The sequence below is a fragment of the Blennius ocellaris genome (genome assembly GCF_963422515.1).
Source record: "Blennius ocellaris genome assembly, chromosome: 1".
Taxonomy (NCBI): Eukaryota; Metazoa; Chordata; class Actinopteri; order Blenniiformes; family Blenniidae; genus Blennius; species Blennius ocellaris.
This window is the reverse complement of record NC_137650.1, coordinates 18,170,798-18,188,791: the sequence shown is the minus strand read 5'-3', so window position 1 is coordinate 18,188,791 and position 17,994 is coordinate 18,170,798. Positions and strand designations below refer to the sequence as shown.

General features: G+C 39.4%; 1 protein-coding gene across 1 annotated transcript in view; it reads left to right on the top strand.

The window, feature by feature from the left end:
- The window catches only part of mdga1 (MAM domain containing glycosylphosphatidylinositol anchor 1), a gene marked incomplete at both ends in the record, with an annotated part of 179,696 nt that overhangs the window by 68,245 nt on the left and 93,457 nt on the right, over window positions 1-17,994 (top strand). Inside the window, one exon of the mRNA XM_080500476.1 lies at window positions 5,415-5,589. Within this exon, the coding sequence (XP_080356602.1) occupies window positions 5,415-5,589 (175 nt within the window). The remainder of the gene's footprint in view (window positions 1-5,414; window positions 5,590-17,994) is intronic.

Below are 17,994 nucleotides of genomic sequence, written 5' to 3'. Positions count from 1 at the left end.
AGATCATCATTTTCAATTTATTTGTATGAGTGTGCTTTATTTCACCATCTGACTATGTCTGACAGCTGTGCTGGATAATGAAGGGCAAAGATGTAAGAACCATTGCACCCTCCTTCTCCAAGGCCAACTAACATTTTTTAGGGCCTTTCATGTATTGTTGTGTATCGTTGACACTTTCTGGTTTGGACAGCAGGGCAAAGGGGTCTGACAGCCATCGGACCATGTCTGCCTGATGCCGTTGATCCTATGTGATGTGTCACTCCAAGACAGACTTGGGCTGAGAGACAGACCAGGAGAGGGAGGGATAGGCTGTGCATGCAACAGACGGAGACGGGGAGGATGGAAGGTAGATGAAAGAGGTGAACAGCAAGCAGACTTGTAGATGGAAAAGGGGGAAGAGAGAGAGAGAGAAAGTTGTGAACTCCACACAAAGGGAGCAAGAGGATGGAGGAATGCAAATTTCTGCAGGCCACTCACCTGTCAGTATAGTTGGGAGACATTCGTTTTCTCTTTTCTTTTCTTTTCTTTTCTTTTCTTTTCTTTTTAAAAACATGTAATGTTTAGTTGTTTTTATTTTACAATGTGTTACGGACGTGGTCATTCAGCTCCACTTGCATTTAGGAGCCTGAACATTGATAATATCTAGTAATATGTGCTCTGAACATTATAAGCTCCATAAAAATGTGTTTTATCGCAAGGGGGTATACACCTAATAAAGTGGCACCTGGTGTTGTCAAAATATCCAGCTGTGTTGTTGAGTACAATGCATTGAGTCTGACTGGAGCTGCTCTGAAAATGTTGACCTGCTCCTCGTAGAGCAACATGGTCGACAAAGACAATGAAGCTGTTTATTTGATTCCTATAATGATCTGGACATCACAATGTATTCAGTAACAAAAAACATCTGCTGCTGTATGGGCATGGATGGAGAGGCTCGCTGCTGATTCTACCAAAATACTCCAGTGAGAACCTTCAAATGTGTTCATCAGTATTTACTGATAGAAGAGGCACAAGTACTTCAATATAAATTCAACACCAAATGTGCTCTAATCTGTGTGAGTTTGTGATAAGGTTTGTAAAGGATCTCCAGTCATTGTTGACATTTCCTACCAAGTTTGTTCTTGTGTGTTCATATTGCAAAGTTTAATGGTGGGGATTTCATTCTTTTATAGGTTAAGTGACAAATGTATCTGGTGAATATCCACATATAGGAAGGGAGAATTATGGAAAGGGGAAAAGAGATTTCTGTGAAGGAGGATTTAAAGGAAAACAAGATATTATATTAGTAAATGAATCTGTTTTGAGTACATTTATTTTTTTAATTCACTGATATGATTTTTGGAAGTTCAGAGAGCGTGGTCTGCCACTGTGACCCAAAACGGGCTAAGTGGAAAAGAAGATGGATGGACTGATGCCATTTGACTTACATTATTAACCTAAATCCCAGAGGACTCTGTGAAAAGGCAGGTTACAGCCTGGACATGTCACCAGACTTCAAGGTGTTTAAGCCCTAATAAAGTAGTTTGATAAGTGAGCTATTATGTATTTGGTTTGTGTATTTCTTACTTTTTGCACGTTTATCAGATGTTGCTCAAAAGAACAGTAAATCATGTGTTCTGACTTTCACATGTCACAAGGTTCAAGGGAGAAATCATCATTGTTTTCCAATTATTGCGCACAAGGATCAGACACATGAGCGATAATGGAGTATTTACCAGTCCATCGAGTTGTGGCTGGCTCCAGCAACTCAGTCTCCTGAAAAACAAAAAAATAAAACAGAGAGTGATCCTCGCAATCCTTCCTCATTGCTCTGACAAAGATCTTCTTTTCTCTGTGCTGTTTCTGTTCTCCTCTTGAAACATCTGTGTCCTAGACAGCATACAGATCCCCAGCTGAATACAGAAACAGCGAACAAAACCTGCTGCTTTTCATGTCGAGCAGGATCCCAGGGGACACCAAGACGTCCCCTCGCATTACACTTCTAACAAATTGTAAGAGGCATTATTACAAAAGTGTCTTACTCAACAAATGTATCTTTATCTCCCAGCGTGTGTGTGCGTGTCTGTGTGTGTGCGTGCGTGTGTGCGTGCGTGCCGGTGGGAAAGAAAGTCTGGGGGAATTAATGTGTGTTTAGGTGCATCATTGAATAAGTATTTCGACCCAAGATGTAATGACAAGCATGTGTTTGGCTTTCCTGTACTTTGTAAAGAAATAAAAGACGAGGTATAGGAAGGCATTCAGCCTGGGATAAGATGAAGGAGAGAAAAGAGAGACTGAAGGAGATATCCAGACAAATCCGTCAGGACCTAAGAATAAAGATAAAAAAAAAAAAAGAAAAAGCACCGTCACACGTCTATTGATGGCAGGAAGAAGAAAGGGGTGTGGAGGTAGAGTGAAAGAGGTCAAAGAAAGAGAGCGCAGGTGATGGTTTTAAGCTGCTGGTGTCACAGGCAGATAAAGGCTCCTCTGCCGGCTGGCTGTCATCTGCATCACACACAATATCCCCTTTATTCGCTATATCACCTCTCTCTATTTTGCTTTATCTGCCACCCTGGTGGAGCAACTCCCAGTGTGATGTACTTTTTCCCTCCCCATCACACAGCTGCCAGCAATACTCTATATATCATTCCCTCTCATTTTTTCCTCTTGCTCTCACAGAGTGGGAAAAAAATAGACCTCTCTTATACATGCAGGTTTTTTTGTTGTTGTTGTTTTTTTTAAATACAGAAATACCTGCTGCATTCGTCATCAGCTCTCGCTACATTTACTTGCAGATCTTGTGACCTTATCCAAGAATATACCACAGTGTATAGTATGGCAACATCACATTGCTTCCATGTCCAGTGACTTCATGTCCTATTTTGAGGGTAGGCCATCAAGATGATTTCATGTACATACTGACTCCATGTTGTCATACACTTAGGAAAGCAACAGATTCTAAAGCTGCTTTTAACTCAAATGTAGAATTACAACTCTTCCTTTTATCCAAAGCCCTTATCATACAATGCTCTCATTAGAAACTTGAGCCAAATCTTACTGTTCCTAAACTATAATCCTATGGATTCACTCTAAAATGCTCTCTTTTTAAAGCCGCAGCAAACATAATGTCCATAATTCGTAAGATTTTCCACTCATCTTTTAATCCATGAATAGGAAAGGATAAAAGCAGTCAAACACAGATGCACACTTCATACTCACTTTCGCCCTCTCCCTGTTTGTGTCTCCCGCAAAGCTACACACACACACACACACACTGAACAGGAGTCACTAAACCATGGAGAGACAGGGTTCGGTTCATTGCTCACCTTGGCTGGTCTGATCAATGGCAGGCTGCCTCCTCCAAATCCCTCCTACAAACAGAGCTGAATAAACAGGCAGAAAGAATTTACACAGCCCCCGATAATCCGCTAATCCATATAACCTGCTTTCTAATCAACACACATATACAGATGCACGCACACTCACGTGCACGCAGCAGTGATTGAGTGCAATGATACGGTAGACGTATCCAGGAACACAGGCAGATGAGTGCCCATGAAACCTGAGATGCACACAAACATTTGCATTTTTGCATACACACACACACACACACACACACACACACAGTTATCAGTGACTTTTGCCTATTATCCTCTGTGACCTCCTCAGTGGAACACGGTTGATAGTCTCATTGAAGTTGATAACAGACAGACGGGTTAATAGGGATTAATGGACTGTACACACAAAGTTGTTTCACACACACACACACACACACACACACACACACACACACACACACACACACACACACACACACACACACACACACACACACACACACAGAACAGAATAATATTCCAATGCTGATGACTTTTTAGGCTTTCATGTATCTCTGAAAGTGTGTGTGTGTGTGTGTGTGTGTGTGTGTGTGTGTGTGTGTGTGTGTGTGTGTGTGTGTGTGTGTGTGTGTGTGTGTGTGTGTGTGTGTGTGTGTGTGTGTGTGTTGGTAAATTTGATTTGTGTGGAAGTATCGTGTTGCTGTCGGCTGGGCAGCGTTCCCATGGCTTGATGGGCTAATTGAAGCGTGAAAAAGCCGTATAGAGTTTGTCAAAACTCTTAATAGTGTAAGCGTCAGGGATACCATGAGTACAGCACTTAGTGTCATTAACTTCCACTCTGTGGAGGAGACAGAAAGATAACGACATTCATAATTTTGATCAGTTCAAATTCAGACAATTTAATCACTTGCTTAGTGAAATTAAGACTCTTCCTGCCCCTCTTTCTAATGCACTTCCTCTTAATCTTTGTGTCATCTAATTTTCTTCATGCAGCAGACATGTGTTTCATCAGCTCACAGCCACTTTACAGTAATTTATGATAGAAAATATTTTCATACAAGATGACTACGGATGGACTTGAATGTGGGGTGGGGTGCACTGCAGGTTAGTGCAGTCTTCTCACGGATTAAATCAATCCACTGTCTAATAGTACTGTTTAATATGGAGTTTGCATCTCTGCTTGTTTTTTTTGTTTTTTTCACTTGTGCAGGTCCCCCTCAGTTACTGTGGTGCTCTACCACAATGTAAAAACATGAGCTGAAGTTGCCTCAATATCTGCGAAAAACAGGATACACATTGATCATGTTGTCATTTTATGTGTAAATCAAACATAAAAGACAGACAATCATGCACACATACAGGCAATTTAGAGTACAATAAAAAAAAAGTTCAATGTGGAATGACACAGGCAAGCTCAGATAAAATCCATTCATCTAAAGGGAGAATGTAAAAAGTCTGGACAGAAAGAGATCCCAAGTCCAGAATAATAGTTATTTAAAAAATAATGAAACAGGTGAAAGAAAAAGAGTACTGTGTAACCCTATACACACTTTATATTTCACCTGTTTTGTCTAGACACAAGCCCCCAATCAACCCAAGACTGCATATAGCTGTTCCAGAGTTATTCATGCTGCATGGGTGCAGTTCAGTGTGAGATTCTCCTTTTGTAAGAATGTTATGTTGATTTTGCTTAATTTGTTCTTTGGACATTTTTCTTTAAATCTTGTTAAACCTTTGGTAAGCCCCATAATCAGGGTGCAGCCTGCGGTCAGCAGCTTGCCAAAATAAGGGTTATACTTAAAGCTCTCAATTAGAAAAGGCAGTGAGTCATTGCTTTACATCTCATTACTACTTCTCAGTGTCAGTGGCCAAGCGTACCTTGTTGCATTTTGTATGACAACAATTATGTTGTCTTAATAGTTCCTCACGCGAGCTTTTTATGTAGATATGCCGACATTTGGTCCATTTTTGCTGATGGAATTAATAAAGGAAAATGCCTTTTACCTTTTCACAACTTTTCACACTCAACAAATCCTGTCCTGCAGTGCACATTCACAGACAGCTTCTTTGTCTTTTTCTCTCCTTCATCCCTCACAGGTGCGGTGGACAAAGACAGCAGGCAGTGCTTCAGACAAGTTCCAGGAAACATCCATCTACAATGAAACACTACGCATCGAGGGCATCCAGAGGGTGCAGGGGGGTCGCTACTACTGCAAGGCCGACAACGGGGTGGGGGTGGCTGCCATCAAGTCCATCCGTGTAGATGTGCAGTGTAAGTTGGCAGGGAGAAGGAGAGAGAAAGAAATAAAACTCCTTCCACTTCTAGACTTCTAGATGACTTTCACAACGGCCATTCCCACTGTTAGAGAAGGCCAAGATGGGCTGAGATGAAAAGATTGCAAGAGGAAAGATGAAAGACTGATTGGATGAATGATGCGATTTCAGGTGGGAATGGTTTCCAAGAGTATCTGATGAATTACAGTGGAGAAGCATGACGGGAGGATTAGGGGTGCGGAGGGATGTACCCAATAGAACTGTTTATTAAGAGGGGGTATAGATAAGGCACAACAAATTATAAACTAACTTTAATTAAAGGGTAAAAAATTAGTTTTGTTTATTCAATTGAAAACATGTGATTGCTAGTTTCCTCCACCAATTATGGTAATTGTGTAAGAGGTCGGATACTCTTGGTAAAAGTGAAATCTGTTGGACATATTGAGAGTTTGTTAACAGTTAGTCCAGGCAGTACGAGCTCCCTAACACACTGCTTCTCAACGTATTCACAATGGTCCCTACATTATTGTATGGAGAACCATTAACACCCGTAAATTCTTCAATTTAGATTTGTGACCTCTCTAAATGGACACTGTGAACAAAATTATAGTGCAACTTATCTACAGTTTGATAAGTCAGAGATTCCTTTTCCCTTTCAAAAATGATTTGATATGTCTCTGTAATATGACTCATCAAAATGGGTATTGTTTTTAACATAGAAAGATGCTCCTTTTTATTGAAAATCATTTTTATCCTGGGCAGGCACCAGTACTTTCCCAGATAGTCATTGTCACAGGTTAAACACTTGATTCTGAAGTGTCTGTCTATGACACAGTGATTTGATGGAAATGAAAAAGAAATCTATCTCCTGGCATTCGTGGAGAGAGGCAAGAAGTGACTCACAAGGCTGTGTAATACTAGATCGGCTTGTTTGTGCTGCTGCTGTAACTGATTAAATAGCCTGAATATGTCAAGATAAGACACCGTTTCTTGACCTTGCTTCAAGTTCTATCCTCATTCTTGTGAAAAAGTTTTTAAAAATGTGCTCTCATGTAGTCAAGGATAACATTTCAGAAAATTCCTTCAGGTGAGTTTTCGAGTTGCAGGTTAACAGATTAACAATGCTACCAATTATTAGAAAACATCAGTGACAGTGAAGCTAAAAATCGCAATTAAATTAGATTTCACAACAGTACCATGACTATCTTTATATGTTACTTGATTTTGGTATATAATCTTGACAAATTTTAATTGTACCCACATTTCCTACCACGTGAGAGTTGAGAAGCAGCATTGTGTTGTAGGGGTCCCGTGCTGCTGCTTGTTTCACTGCCCCACTGTCCCTGTGAGTCAGCGGCCATGTCATGGAAATCGGCTAATTCACATGCAACCTCATGCTCACCCCATCAATACCATTATACGCTTTTATTTCATTGCCAGTACCCCAAAGTCCTTACCCATTTGTTTCCACTGCTTATTGTGTAAATAGAGCTTTCCCTCATTGATTCAATCATTGTAATGGTGCGTTTATAGACTAATAGAAAAAGGCTGCTTTCCGAAGGGCCCTAAACATCAATTACATGCATTTAATTTAGTAGATTCATCTCTTAGCTTTTTTTTTTTCTTTGTGCAAAGTACAATACTATGGCCTATATCATTTAGCATCAAATCTCTAGAGCTTTTTTTTAACTATACATACCCAATCTTACAGAGATTTACAGGCATGCACACAGCCACAGGCGTGCCCGACGCTTTTCCCCAAAGAATTTGTCACACACACACACACACACACACACACACACACACACACACACACACACACACACACACACACACACACACACACACACACACACACACACACACAAACACACACACACACACACACACACACACACACACACACCACCCTGCATCAGCCCTTAGTGGAGCAGTCGCACCCTCCTCCTCCTGTCCCTCCACCCTTTCTGATGATAGTGTTAGTTCTCCCCAGGCGCTAGCTTGGCCTCTGCAGGGGAGCTGGTAATTGCAGGGAGCCTTGGTAGTAAACAGGTTGCATTGTGAGTGTAGTTGTGACAGGAGCTCTGTGAAGCTAACCAGCTCTGACGGCCAATGCTTGTTCAATTCCCCTTCCCCCATGCTGTGTTAGACCCAGCGGCGATCAGCCATGCTTCCTACACTGGGCGACTTTAGTGTTAGAACGATGTAACAATTAGCCCATGCTACTGGGTAGAAACGAGAGAGGGCGAGAGAGAAATAGATGAAAGTGAAAGGGTGGATGAATTGGTGAGTGGAATGGGAGGGTGGGGGGGATTTCCAGGCAAAAAGAGGCAGAGAAGCACCAACCACCTTTGGCTTAGGCTTCGTTTACATGACAACGAATACAAGTGTATAGGCAAAACTTCCGACAACTTCTGACACTGGTGTGCAGATCCACTGTATCCATGAAGGGCTTATACAGATTCCCAAGGTGGAACAGTTCTTTCTCGGTCGCAATTCCCCCCGGCACAGACTGCCAGAGGCGATGGAGTGTTGTTACTGCGCGTGCGCATATCTCCTCTATTCCCCTCCCGTTGTAAATAGTTCTTTCTGCTCATGTGCCAGTAAACAAACATGGCAGCCGCTGTAGTGGTATGACTCGCAGTGCATATTCTAGCTTTGTAGTCCATATTGGTAATTTTATAGTTGAGACTCAACCCTAATAGCATCTGATTCATCATTTGTCAATACAGATGTAGGGTTCTCTCGATTTTATTCACGTTTATAGCATATTCATCTCTGCACACAAGTCTGTGTGGTTTCATTACAAAAACAAGTGACATCACCCTCCCGCAGCAGCTGGGTCTGCTGCTGCAATGTAAATGCACTTTTTTATGGATTATGTGTTGTCACACGAAACGTTGTCATGTAAGCGGGACCTTAGTGGTAACATGATAATGAAGCTTAAAAATCTCCTGTCAGTGCTCTTTTTATTGAATACGCAACACTGCCAATACTCGAGTGTATCATGTACATTATTATAATAATGATCAAACTATTCGTTGACCTGTTGAAACAAGGTTGGGCTGATTTATCAGCCAGAGAATCTTATTGACTATAAAACACCCCTCTCAGTAATTGGCTTTGTCATAATCATTTAGAGGACACAGAAAATATTTGCCTCACTAAAACTGAAAAGCTGCTCATGTAGTGTCATACATTGTTTGTCATTTTTAAACACCCCTTTCAGTATCAGCCTGAAATCAGATTATGACTAAATATTTTCTGTTTGTCTCCTAGAATGTACTCTTTTTTTTATTTTTTTTTTATCTGCATTGTGCCCCATAGTTCTCACAGAGAATGGTATGGTCATTTTTAGCATTCAAGCATTATGTAATTTGATGATTTAAAATCCTACACAACTGTCTTTTCAAGATTTGTTTGGAGCCTAGTCTCAAAAAATAAAACAAAAAAAATTAGATAGACCATCCAAATTGTGAGAGAAAGATAGAAAGATATGTGTAGCTCTAACAAGCATAAGCATGGGCAGTGTGTGGAAGAAAAATGATGAAAAGGATGTTTCACTTTAACACCATCACACAGTGAGAGGGGGGAAAATATTATACACAGTGAGTGTGAACGCTGACCTGAATGCTGTCTATTGGATGTGTAGGTCAGACCATATCTAAGGAGCTCTTGACCTTTTCAGGATAAACTGAACAGCAAGCTTGGAGAAAAAGCCGAGGTAATGGTGATAGATTGCAGCTGAATAGATTGTAGTATTAAATTGGTGAAATTTTCACCCAAGGAGGGAAGGAGAAGTAAAAGAAATATAAGGCAGATGGATAGGGAGGCTAAAAGACAAATGAAGACACCGAAAGGGAGAAATAGAATCTGAGGAGGGAAATGAGAGGGAAGGAGCGACATACATAATAAGGTAGACGCACTCATGCTTTACCATTTGGACGCATCCAACAGACCTGTTATTGGACGAGAGGTTAGAACATGCTGTTATCTGCATCAGGCTCTCCTTGTCTCCTATTTTACAATCACACTATTTCCTTTGTCTGTTTCCATGTTTCACCTTATAAAAAAAAGAGAATAGAATGACAAAAAAAACTATACTTTTGATCCTATTTTTATTTTTCCTATCTTTAAAAAATGTTATGGCCTTTGTCTGTGAAATACATACTTATGCACCAGCACATGATAAAACTGTACATGTCTGAATGCATAAGAAGTGAGTCAGCTGGAGTCTTTTTTTCTCTCTGCGGTAAGGCTCAGTCAAACAGAGCAGTGGTTTTACTGGAGGTTATTTATCCTGTATGTTGGTTATCTCTGCTCCAACGCAGATGTCGGCGGGCATCCACAAAGACGCCTGCACTTCACACATTTGCATGCAGCATACATATGTTAAAGATTTACAGCACATGTACAGTATGAACATGCACATCATATCACACTCCTATCACCACTTTTGCAGGTATACAGTGGGCTTGACAGCACACACAGCCAAACCTCAACATGTGAGAGGCAGTGGGAAATTATTATTTTTTTAATATATATATACATATATATAGTGCACTTACGAGACCATTACCCGACTAATTATAGGTTAATTTAATTATATGGGTTTTGTTTTTTCTATGCAATATAAAAGCTTAGCTATTTCTCTTCTTTTTACTAATTCCCCCTCTCCCATTTCCACTGAAAGAACACACAGGAACCTTTTCATTGATCTACTGCCACTCAGATTGACTTCTCCTGTGCCGGCCACCCAGCTATCTCCCATCCACCCCTCGGCCATTATAGCTGACGTCCTCGTCACACCTCAATCACTCCCATCCACCAGCCGACCAATGACCTGGCACGCTAACCGCTGAGACAGTGGGACAGTGAGCAGGCGGGTTTAACTTTGAGTAGCCTCTACTGATGGGATGGACTTGGTTCAGAAACCCAACTGGTGAGATTTTGGTGGTTATCATAAAAAAAATTAGTTGATAAACAATAAAAGTGGGTGTTTCAGCTCGGATCACAGCTCATAGTCCTCTGTGGATTTAACATTCTCTCCAGGACAGAACAAGGTAAGTGGAAAATTGATGGGGGGCAATCAAAGTGATGATGACAATACTGATGTTAATCACTGTGATGATTATATTAATGATATTGGCAGTGTTGTGACAGCTTGAATGATGAATGATTCAAAGGCGCAGGTGTGTTCTTGCTTGACTGGTTTAAACTTGTCGGCTACGCCTTGCTTTTGTGATGCTCTTAATCTGGTCATCATGCTCATGGTGACCAAATGAATGCTTTGTTCATTTTTTGGGTGAAATGTGTCTTTTCCTGAGCTCTCCATCTTTATTGCTACATGCTGCACATTTGCAGGAGAGAAAAAAAAAAACAACAAATCATGCTTCTCGTTTAATATACACAGTCAGGTTTGCTGAGCTATATTTCTATAGTTTGGTTTGAATTTGACATGAGTATCCAACAACTTGATCAATAACTACAACAATTTCATGGTGTTTTTCATTTGGTTGCAATATAAAAGACTTGAAGTGTATCAATGCAGTTATTTTAGCTGATGTTTTCCAGGCATCTGAAGAATCAATAGTGTAATAAAATAGACACAGTAAACTAGGAATATCCACCAAGGTTTACAGTTATTGTAAGAAATGTGAAATGAAGTGAATTTTAACAAGAGTGTTAGAAAACCAAAAGGAAAATATAACTCTTTCAGCGACTCTGACTTTTCACTGAAATAGACACTAACCTGCCGTGGCACTGTCAGTAATGACTGCAAGTGAATGAAGTACAAAACCATGAATCTCCAAACGTACACAAGCTCTTTCACAGCCTTGGCAGTTATCACCCGAACTGTCACTTGGCTAAGGGAGTCAGTAGAAGAATGTGTAATCTATTATTCCACCACTGTGGCTTCAGAAAGAGTCTCAGTTCAGCAGTACAAGTACTCTGAAATATGTGTTTTTGACAGCAGCAAGCACACGTGCACATTTTCTCACCATAAACAGCAGGCTATGCATGGAGTTAATTTTGTCCATTTGTGGGCCAAACTGCCACGAGAAACTGTGCTTCAGGGTGACACAAAACCCATCTGAAACGATAGAAATGGGCAACATGACACTGCCGGTGAAAATTGTGATGCATTCATGCATGCACAGAATTTATTAAGAGACAAGGCAACAGCAGTAGTTAATCCGATATTCAAAGGAAAGAAACAGAAACAGGTAGTTTAAAAGAAGCTTTGACCTTTCAGTGGGACTGAAGTTGAAGCCACGGGGGGAATCACTGGGACACTGCGCCACTGTCTGAGTCACACAGCATGGCTAATGCTCACACAAAGTTTTTTTTTCCCCACTCTGCCCAGTGTCACTTTCACATTTTCTGTGGATTTCATGTATTTTTCACTTTCTATCTTTCTGTTTTTCCGTGGCCCTTTGTAACCCCCTCAGTGAGTTCCCTCTCATTCTCTTTAAGTGTGTATTTCTGCTTGTGTATGCGACATTGTGATATCCTCAGCCTGTTTGTGTTTTCTGAATTTAGAGGCCACTTCTCTGTAGAATTAACTTTTGCAACATCATTCTGTATGTTTAATCCCTTGCCTGCTTTCATTATTCTGTCCCCCTTGTGAAGAAGTGACAATTGGTCTGGGCAGTTTTTGAAGTGACAGTTGGATAGATAATTCATTGTTGATTTTGCAAAATATATTCTATTCCACATAGTGAAGTCCAGTACTTTTAGAAATGTGCACTACTGGGGCCAGACTGGTTCCTCTAAGAAACCTTTATTGCCCTGAACAAGAACCTCACACAAACGTACATTGGTTATCTAAGGTTAATTTCCATTGCTGGTTTATGTCTCTTCTTTTGTGAGTGCAACCGTTGCCCTGTGTTGATGACTGTGATGAAGAGACAGGGGGAAAAAAAAAAGTTGGCCTCTTTTGGTACAGTTTGCCGAAAAGTCGTAAAAAGTCAATTTTGAGACTTGCTGTGTGTTTGAAGTTCCATGCGGCTGGTTGAATGTGCACCATCTGATACAACTGTGGCATTTGTGGTTTGTTTTGAATGTTGAATCTTTGAATCTTTGGTTGTGGTCTCTTGATGTCGTATGGAATGCATTACACAAATACATCAAATAGACATAAAGTTGATGGTTTCTTCGTATGATCGATGCACAGTGCACAGACACACATCTCTTTTTATATTTATCTGTGCTCTACAATCACACTGTGTATTTTAGACCACTTTATAGCAAAGTGAGTGTTCATATTTGGTCTTTGTGTAAATTATATCATGCACTCACTTTTGAGCATGTATCGACATGAACTGATAAAACATTGTTGTAAACCTCTTTGCCGAAGTAATAGATTAGAGATGTGACACTTTACGAGCTGCATGTCATTTTGCTGACACACACACACACACACACACACACACACACACACACACACACACACACACACAGACACACACACACACACACACACACATACATGGAGGGAACATGCAAACTCCACACAGAAAAGACCAGCCACTCGGGAATTTTCTTAATGAAAATATATAATTGGATGTTTTCACTGGTAAAATATTGGGAGGAGCTAACAAACTAATTCAACTCATCCTTACAGTGCTCAAAAGCAATTACACTGTTTATGATTTTGTCTGTACGTAACATGTTTCATATGACGTAACATTTATTACGTAACATACGTAACATTTATTCATATGAACTGCAGTGTCCACACTCACAAGTCATGGGTATTACATCTCATTTTATGCTTGTGCACAATTGGCTCTTTATCCAGTCTTGCAAAATTGTCTTTCAAGTAGCTCTGCCTCTGAAAGAGTACCCCAATAATGCACGCAAACTGAATGTGCAATCATTAGTGTTAGCACGTATAGTCTCTATTTGGGATCTTAGTAAATCAGACCCTTAGTCTTCGGAATTCCGCAGAAATTCATCTCCATGCTGTGATTTTAGCTATAGTTCCTTCCACACGGCATCACTCCACCTTAAAATCCAGTATATATTTAGTCCAGCAACAAGCAATGCAAAGAAATAAGGTCTTTCTTATAGCAATGTTCCCTTTTATTGCTGCCATATGTGAAAACATCTGCTCATGTTATAACATTACTTTAAATGTGGTTACATTTAATAGGTTTAGAGATATAAATTGTTCACTTCATTGTTGGTGAGTGGTGTCAACACATTCCCAAACTTCTTCATCAGTGGTGTAACATGTTTTCATGTTTTGTCTAAACTGATTTACCATCATGACAAAGCAGTAATCTTGTTTCAAACATTTTTATTATTGTCAAACACCAACTACAGTGTTTTAGTCAACATTAGATATACCTAACATATAATGAAATGCACATGTATATGTTACTTTTTTCCTCCTAACATTTGGGTAACATAAACATGTATATTTGTCGAAACAAACACTTTATTTAGAACATTTCAATCATCTGCCCAAGCTGAAAAGTTTGCATTTTCTAGACAGTGTGTAATGAAGAGAACCACAGAGACTCAGGGGTTACCAGTGTCACTGCACTGCACCAGAGTTATAGATTTGAACCAAAATGCAGCACTTGTGTTCTCCTCATGGCCCTCCCGATGATGGTCCACAGTTATGGAGGTTAAGTGAAGTGGATACTCACAGATGCCAATGATGAAATGGACCTGAAAGAGTAAAGAGCGGAGGGAGACGCAGAGTTTGAAAATTTTTAAAAATGCCCTTAAGATGAGTGGGTGCACTTCTTTTTACATGGATACGCGATTATTTGCCTCAGAACACTTGAGATACATCTCAGTGTTATGTCTTTACAGTGCAGAAGGACATAAGAGACAATGAGTAGAGCTGAATGACTGCTGCTCTGTCGACATAGCGATTGTGTTTGGGAACTTTTTGTATAATTCATCCTTTGACAATTTCAGAATAACATTAACTAACAAAACAGTCCATGAAGGTTGCACACGGGTGGGTTGTTTTTTTTTCTTCTTTTAAATGCGATAACTCAATTTAAAATATAAAAAATATCTAACGTCCATGTTAAATACAGTGAAAATGCTGTTATTTTACATGTGCCCTCGTGTATTGATCTTGCAGGGGTTTTTGTTTGTTCTTTGCGGGTTTGATTTGCCTTGAAGGTCCTTCACAATAAAAGAAAATTGGGTTTTCCTTGTTTTCATCATAGATTATTATTATTGATTTGTTTCAGTTTTGGGAAAGATGTCGTTTCATTCTAGTACAGTTTTACAGAATTATATACAAAATGTCGAATGTGAATGCAAACATATCTTGCTGCAGCTCAGACCAGTGTCGAGACTTGATATTGAAACTGACAATTACATCTCAGGAAGACAGTGTTTCATGGGAAGTGGAAGTAACTGGTGGAAGTAGTGAGGAGTTGTAGGGGGAATACCAACAGGTTAGTGGCTGGGTGTAGGAGTGAAGTAACCGATGTAAAATTAAACTTTGGTGGTATTTGATTCACAGATGAGTAATAGAAGTGGACCACAAAACACCAAAGAAGTATAATGAATTTAGAAGAAAAGTTACTAGATAAACACACACACACACACACAAAGAAAAATATTCAATTTAATTGTCTCTGGTGGTATTTTTGGTAGTTTTATTTATTTTAATTAGCACTTCTACATGAAGTTTATTTCGACAAACTTTTGAAAAGTACAAACGCATAACATTTGTCCAATAGCCAATTTAAGCCTGTTAATGCATATTTTCATACTCAGACTGGGCATAACTTTTCAAACTATTCTAACCCATTCATTTATATGTTAAAAGTAGCTGAAGTATGTTTGTATGATGATATATATGTGAATAACATAAAAAGAATGGTGAATTAAACAAGGCAAACCTTGTTTTCAGTGGAAATTATTCCTCTTCCATTCTGTATTAGACATATCTGGATGTTAGACCTTGTTTTTTGTTTTTTTGTTTTTTTTTTAAAGATCTATGTCCAGATGAAAGCGGCATCCACAGTTGAATAGTGAGAGAGAACATCTGCATTGTGATGCCCACATTGTGAGCTGTCAGAAATCTGGGGCAGTCAGTACCAAAGGCTACATGCTTCAAAGTAAAATTGTTCCACTTAAATGATATATGGTGCTTCTGTTCAGTAGCTCAGTGAGTTTAATATGGTGCTAACACTGTCAAGGTTAGAGGTCCTGGTCCCAGTGGGCCGTCTGCCAAAAATGTAAGCACTCGTATAGCTGGACGGCACTTTGGATTAAAACATCTGCATTAAGTGGAGTTCTGTATGCTGAGTGCGTTGTTAAAACTCAAAGTATTTATGCTTCGATATAAATATATCACACATCTCTCCAGTATATCAAGGATGTTGCAAGCATTGATTATTACTTGAAACAGCACAGAGGCAAAAGTTAGAGTTACAAAATAGGGTTAGAAGAATAGATGCATTACTTCTTTAACCGATACAGAAAAATAACTGTCAAAGCATTTTGGTTTATTCAGTCCGCTGTCTCCTTAATGCTTTGTTTGAGTTGCCCAGCGGTTGATAATACATGAACAGCTTCAAATGGCTGCCAGTAGGATACCGTTGAAGTTTAGCCAGGAGGTGCAAAATCTGAAGGAGGAACAGTCTCAATACAACACCACAAAACGAGACGGAGTCTTTTTTATGGTTTCCTCTGGCATCCAAGGTTTATGAGAGGTGTCGTCACCCTGTTGATAAAACGTGTTTCAACTTTTTGGTTTAAACCACATGAAAGATACCGCAGTAGTTGCGGTGATTCATATGTTCACTGGTCTGCAAATGAGTTTTTACATACAGAATCCCACATTGACAATAAAAATGATATCTAAGGTTATTTTGAGGTACTTTTCTGTTGCCTCCTGACAAACCAATGACCCTGTAGTTTCTGGTGAGCAGTCAGTTGATGGTGTCAAACAATATATTCATCTCAACACTGCAATTGATAACAACTTGACCTTTGACCCACACGTTCTTAATTTTATTTCACAAACATTTGAATGAAAATGTTTTGTTTCATTGTTATTTTTAGTCTGAGCTCACTTATATACTGTTTTGGGTCAATCAGCATTTTAATAAAATGAAGACCTCTGAGAAGATGCAGTCCTGACTGATCGCTGTCATCTGATTTTCAAGAAGATTAGTTGTTTTCCATCAGGCTGCAGATTATGCAATAATATATTACCAACAAGTCAGAAAACATTTGAATTCTTACTGTTATCTGCCTTTTCGACAATACAGTGTGAGCTTTGTTTGTTTGTTTTTTTTTTATTTCTGTATAATTGGTTTTCTTGCAATTCATTTATTATTGTTGATATTTGATACGACCATTCAAAAAATAGACATATCCAATAGCTATATTATCTTAACATACTTAACATAACCGCAGATCCTCCCTTCCTTCAGTATTAGCAGGTAGAATATGGAGTGATAGACGTGCTCGTTGGCCCTCTTTTCTACTCTTTCTGTGCATTTAATAGATTCTCATTATCACTATCTCACCTCCAGTCAAATTAAATAATTTGGTTCACAATATGAAATAAAAATACACCTGCATCACTCGCCGTTCTCATTTAATCTTTGTAACAAGAAGAATATGATGATTATCAACTCCACTGCTCCCACATTATCATCAGATCATTGTCAGATCCACTTGAAAACTAATACGAGGGAGTGTTGGGGTATATTTCAGACTCAATCACACATATTTCCACACTGTCTTCCAAATAGATGGGCTTGACTCATATGTTTGCGCAAGTCTTTGTGTGCAGGTCCTGGTTTATGAGCAAATGGGGCTGCATGTTTAATAATGTGTCTCAGAAAGACACACATTTGTTCAGTCTGATCTCGTAAGTGAGTGTGTGTTTGACAGTGTGTATGTAAACCAGCTCCAGGAGAGCTTTTGTTGTGGGGTTAAAAAAAGAAAAACCCATACACCTCTCTTTCTATCAAATCTAATTTAATTCTGCACTGCACAGTATTCTTTGACTCAACGGGCATAAGATGTTCCACAGATATACGAATGCAGAGAGGTATGAAAAGGTAGGAAGGAGCTATTGTCCTGATCTTCATGAATACATATTTTTTATTAAGCTCATCTTTCTAATATTTAATGTTCTTTGGGCTTTAATATTCAGTTTCAAGGTTTTCCTTATATTTGTCTTCTCGCAAAGCTCATCATTTATCCTGCTGTTTACTTGACCAGCTGTGCCTCTTGTGTTAGCATGGTTCAGTGCACAGCACAAAGCAGATTAAAAAACAAAAACATAATTCTTGCCAATTAGTTTACAGTTGACTTGTAATGAAGCTATTGACAGAAATTAATACAGCTTGTGTGTCGTGATGACCACCTGCAACATCCAATAAAAAAATTTAAATGAATTCAA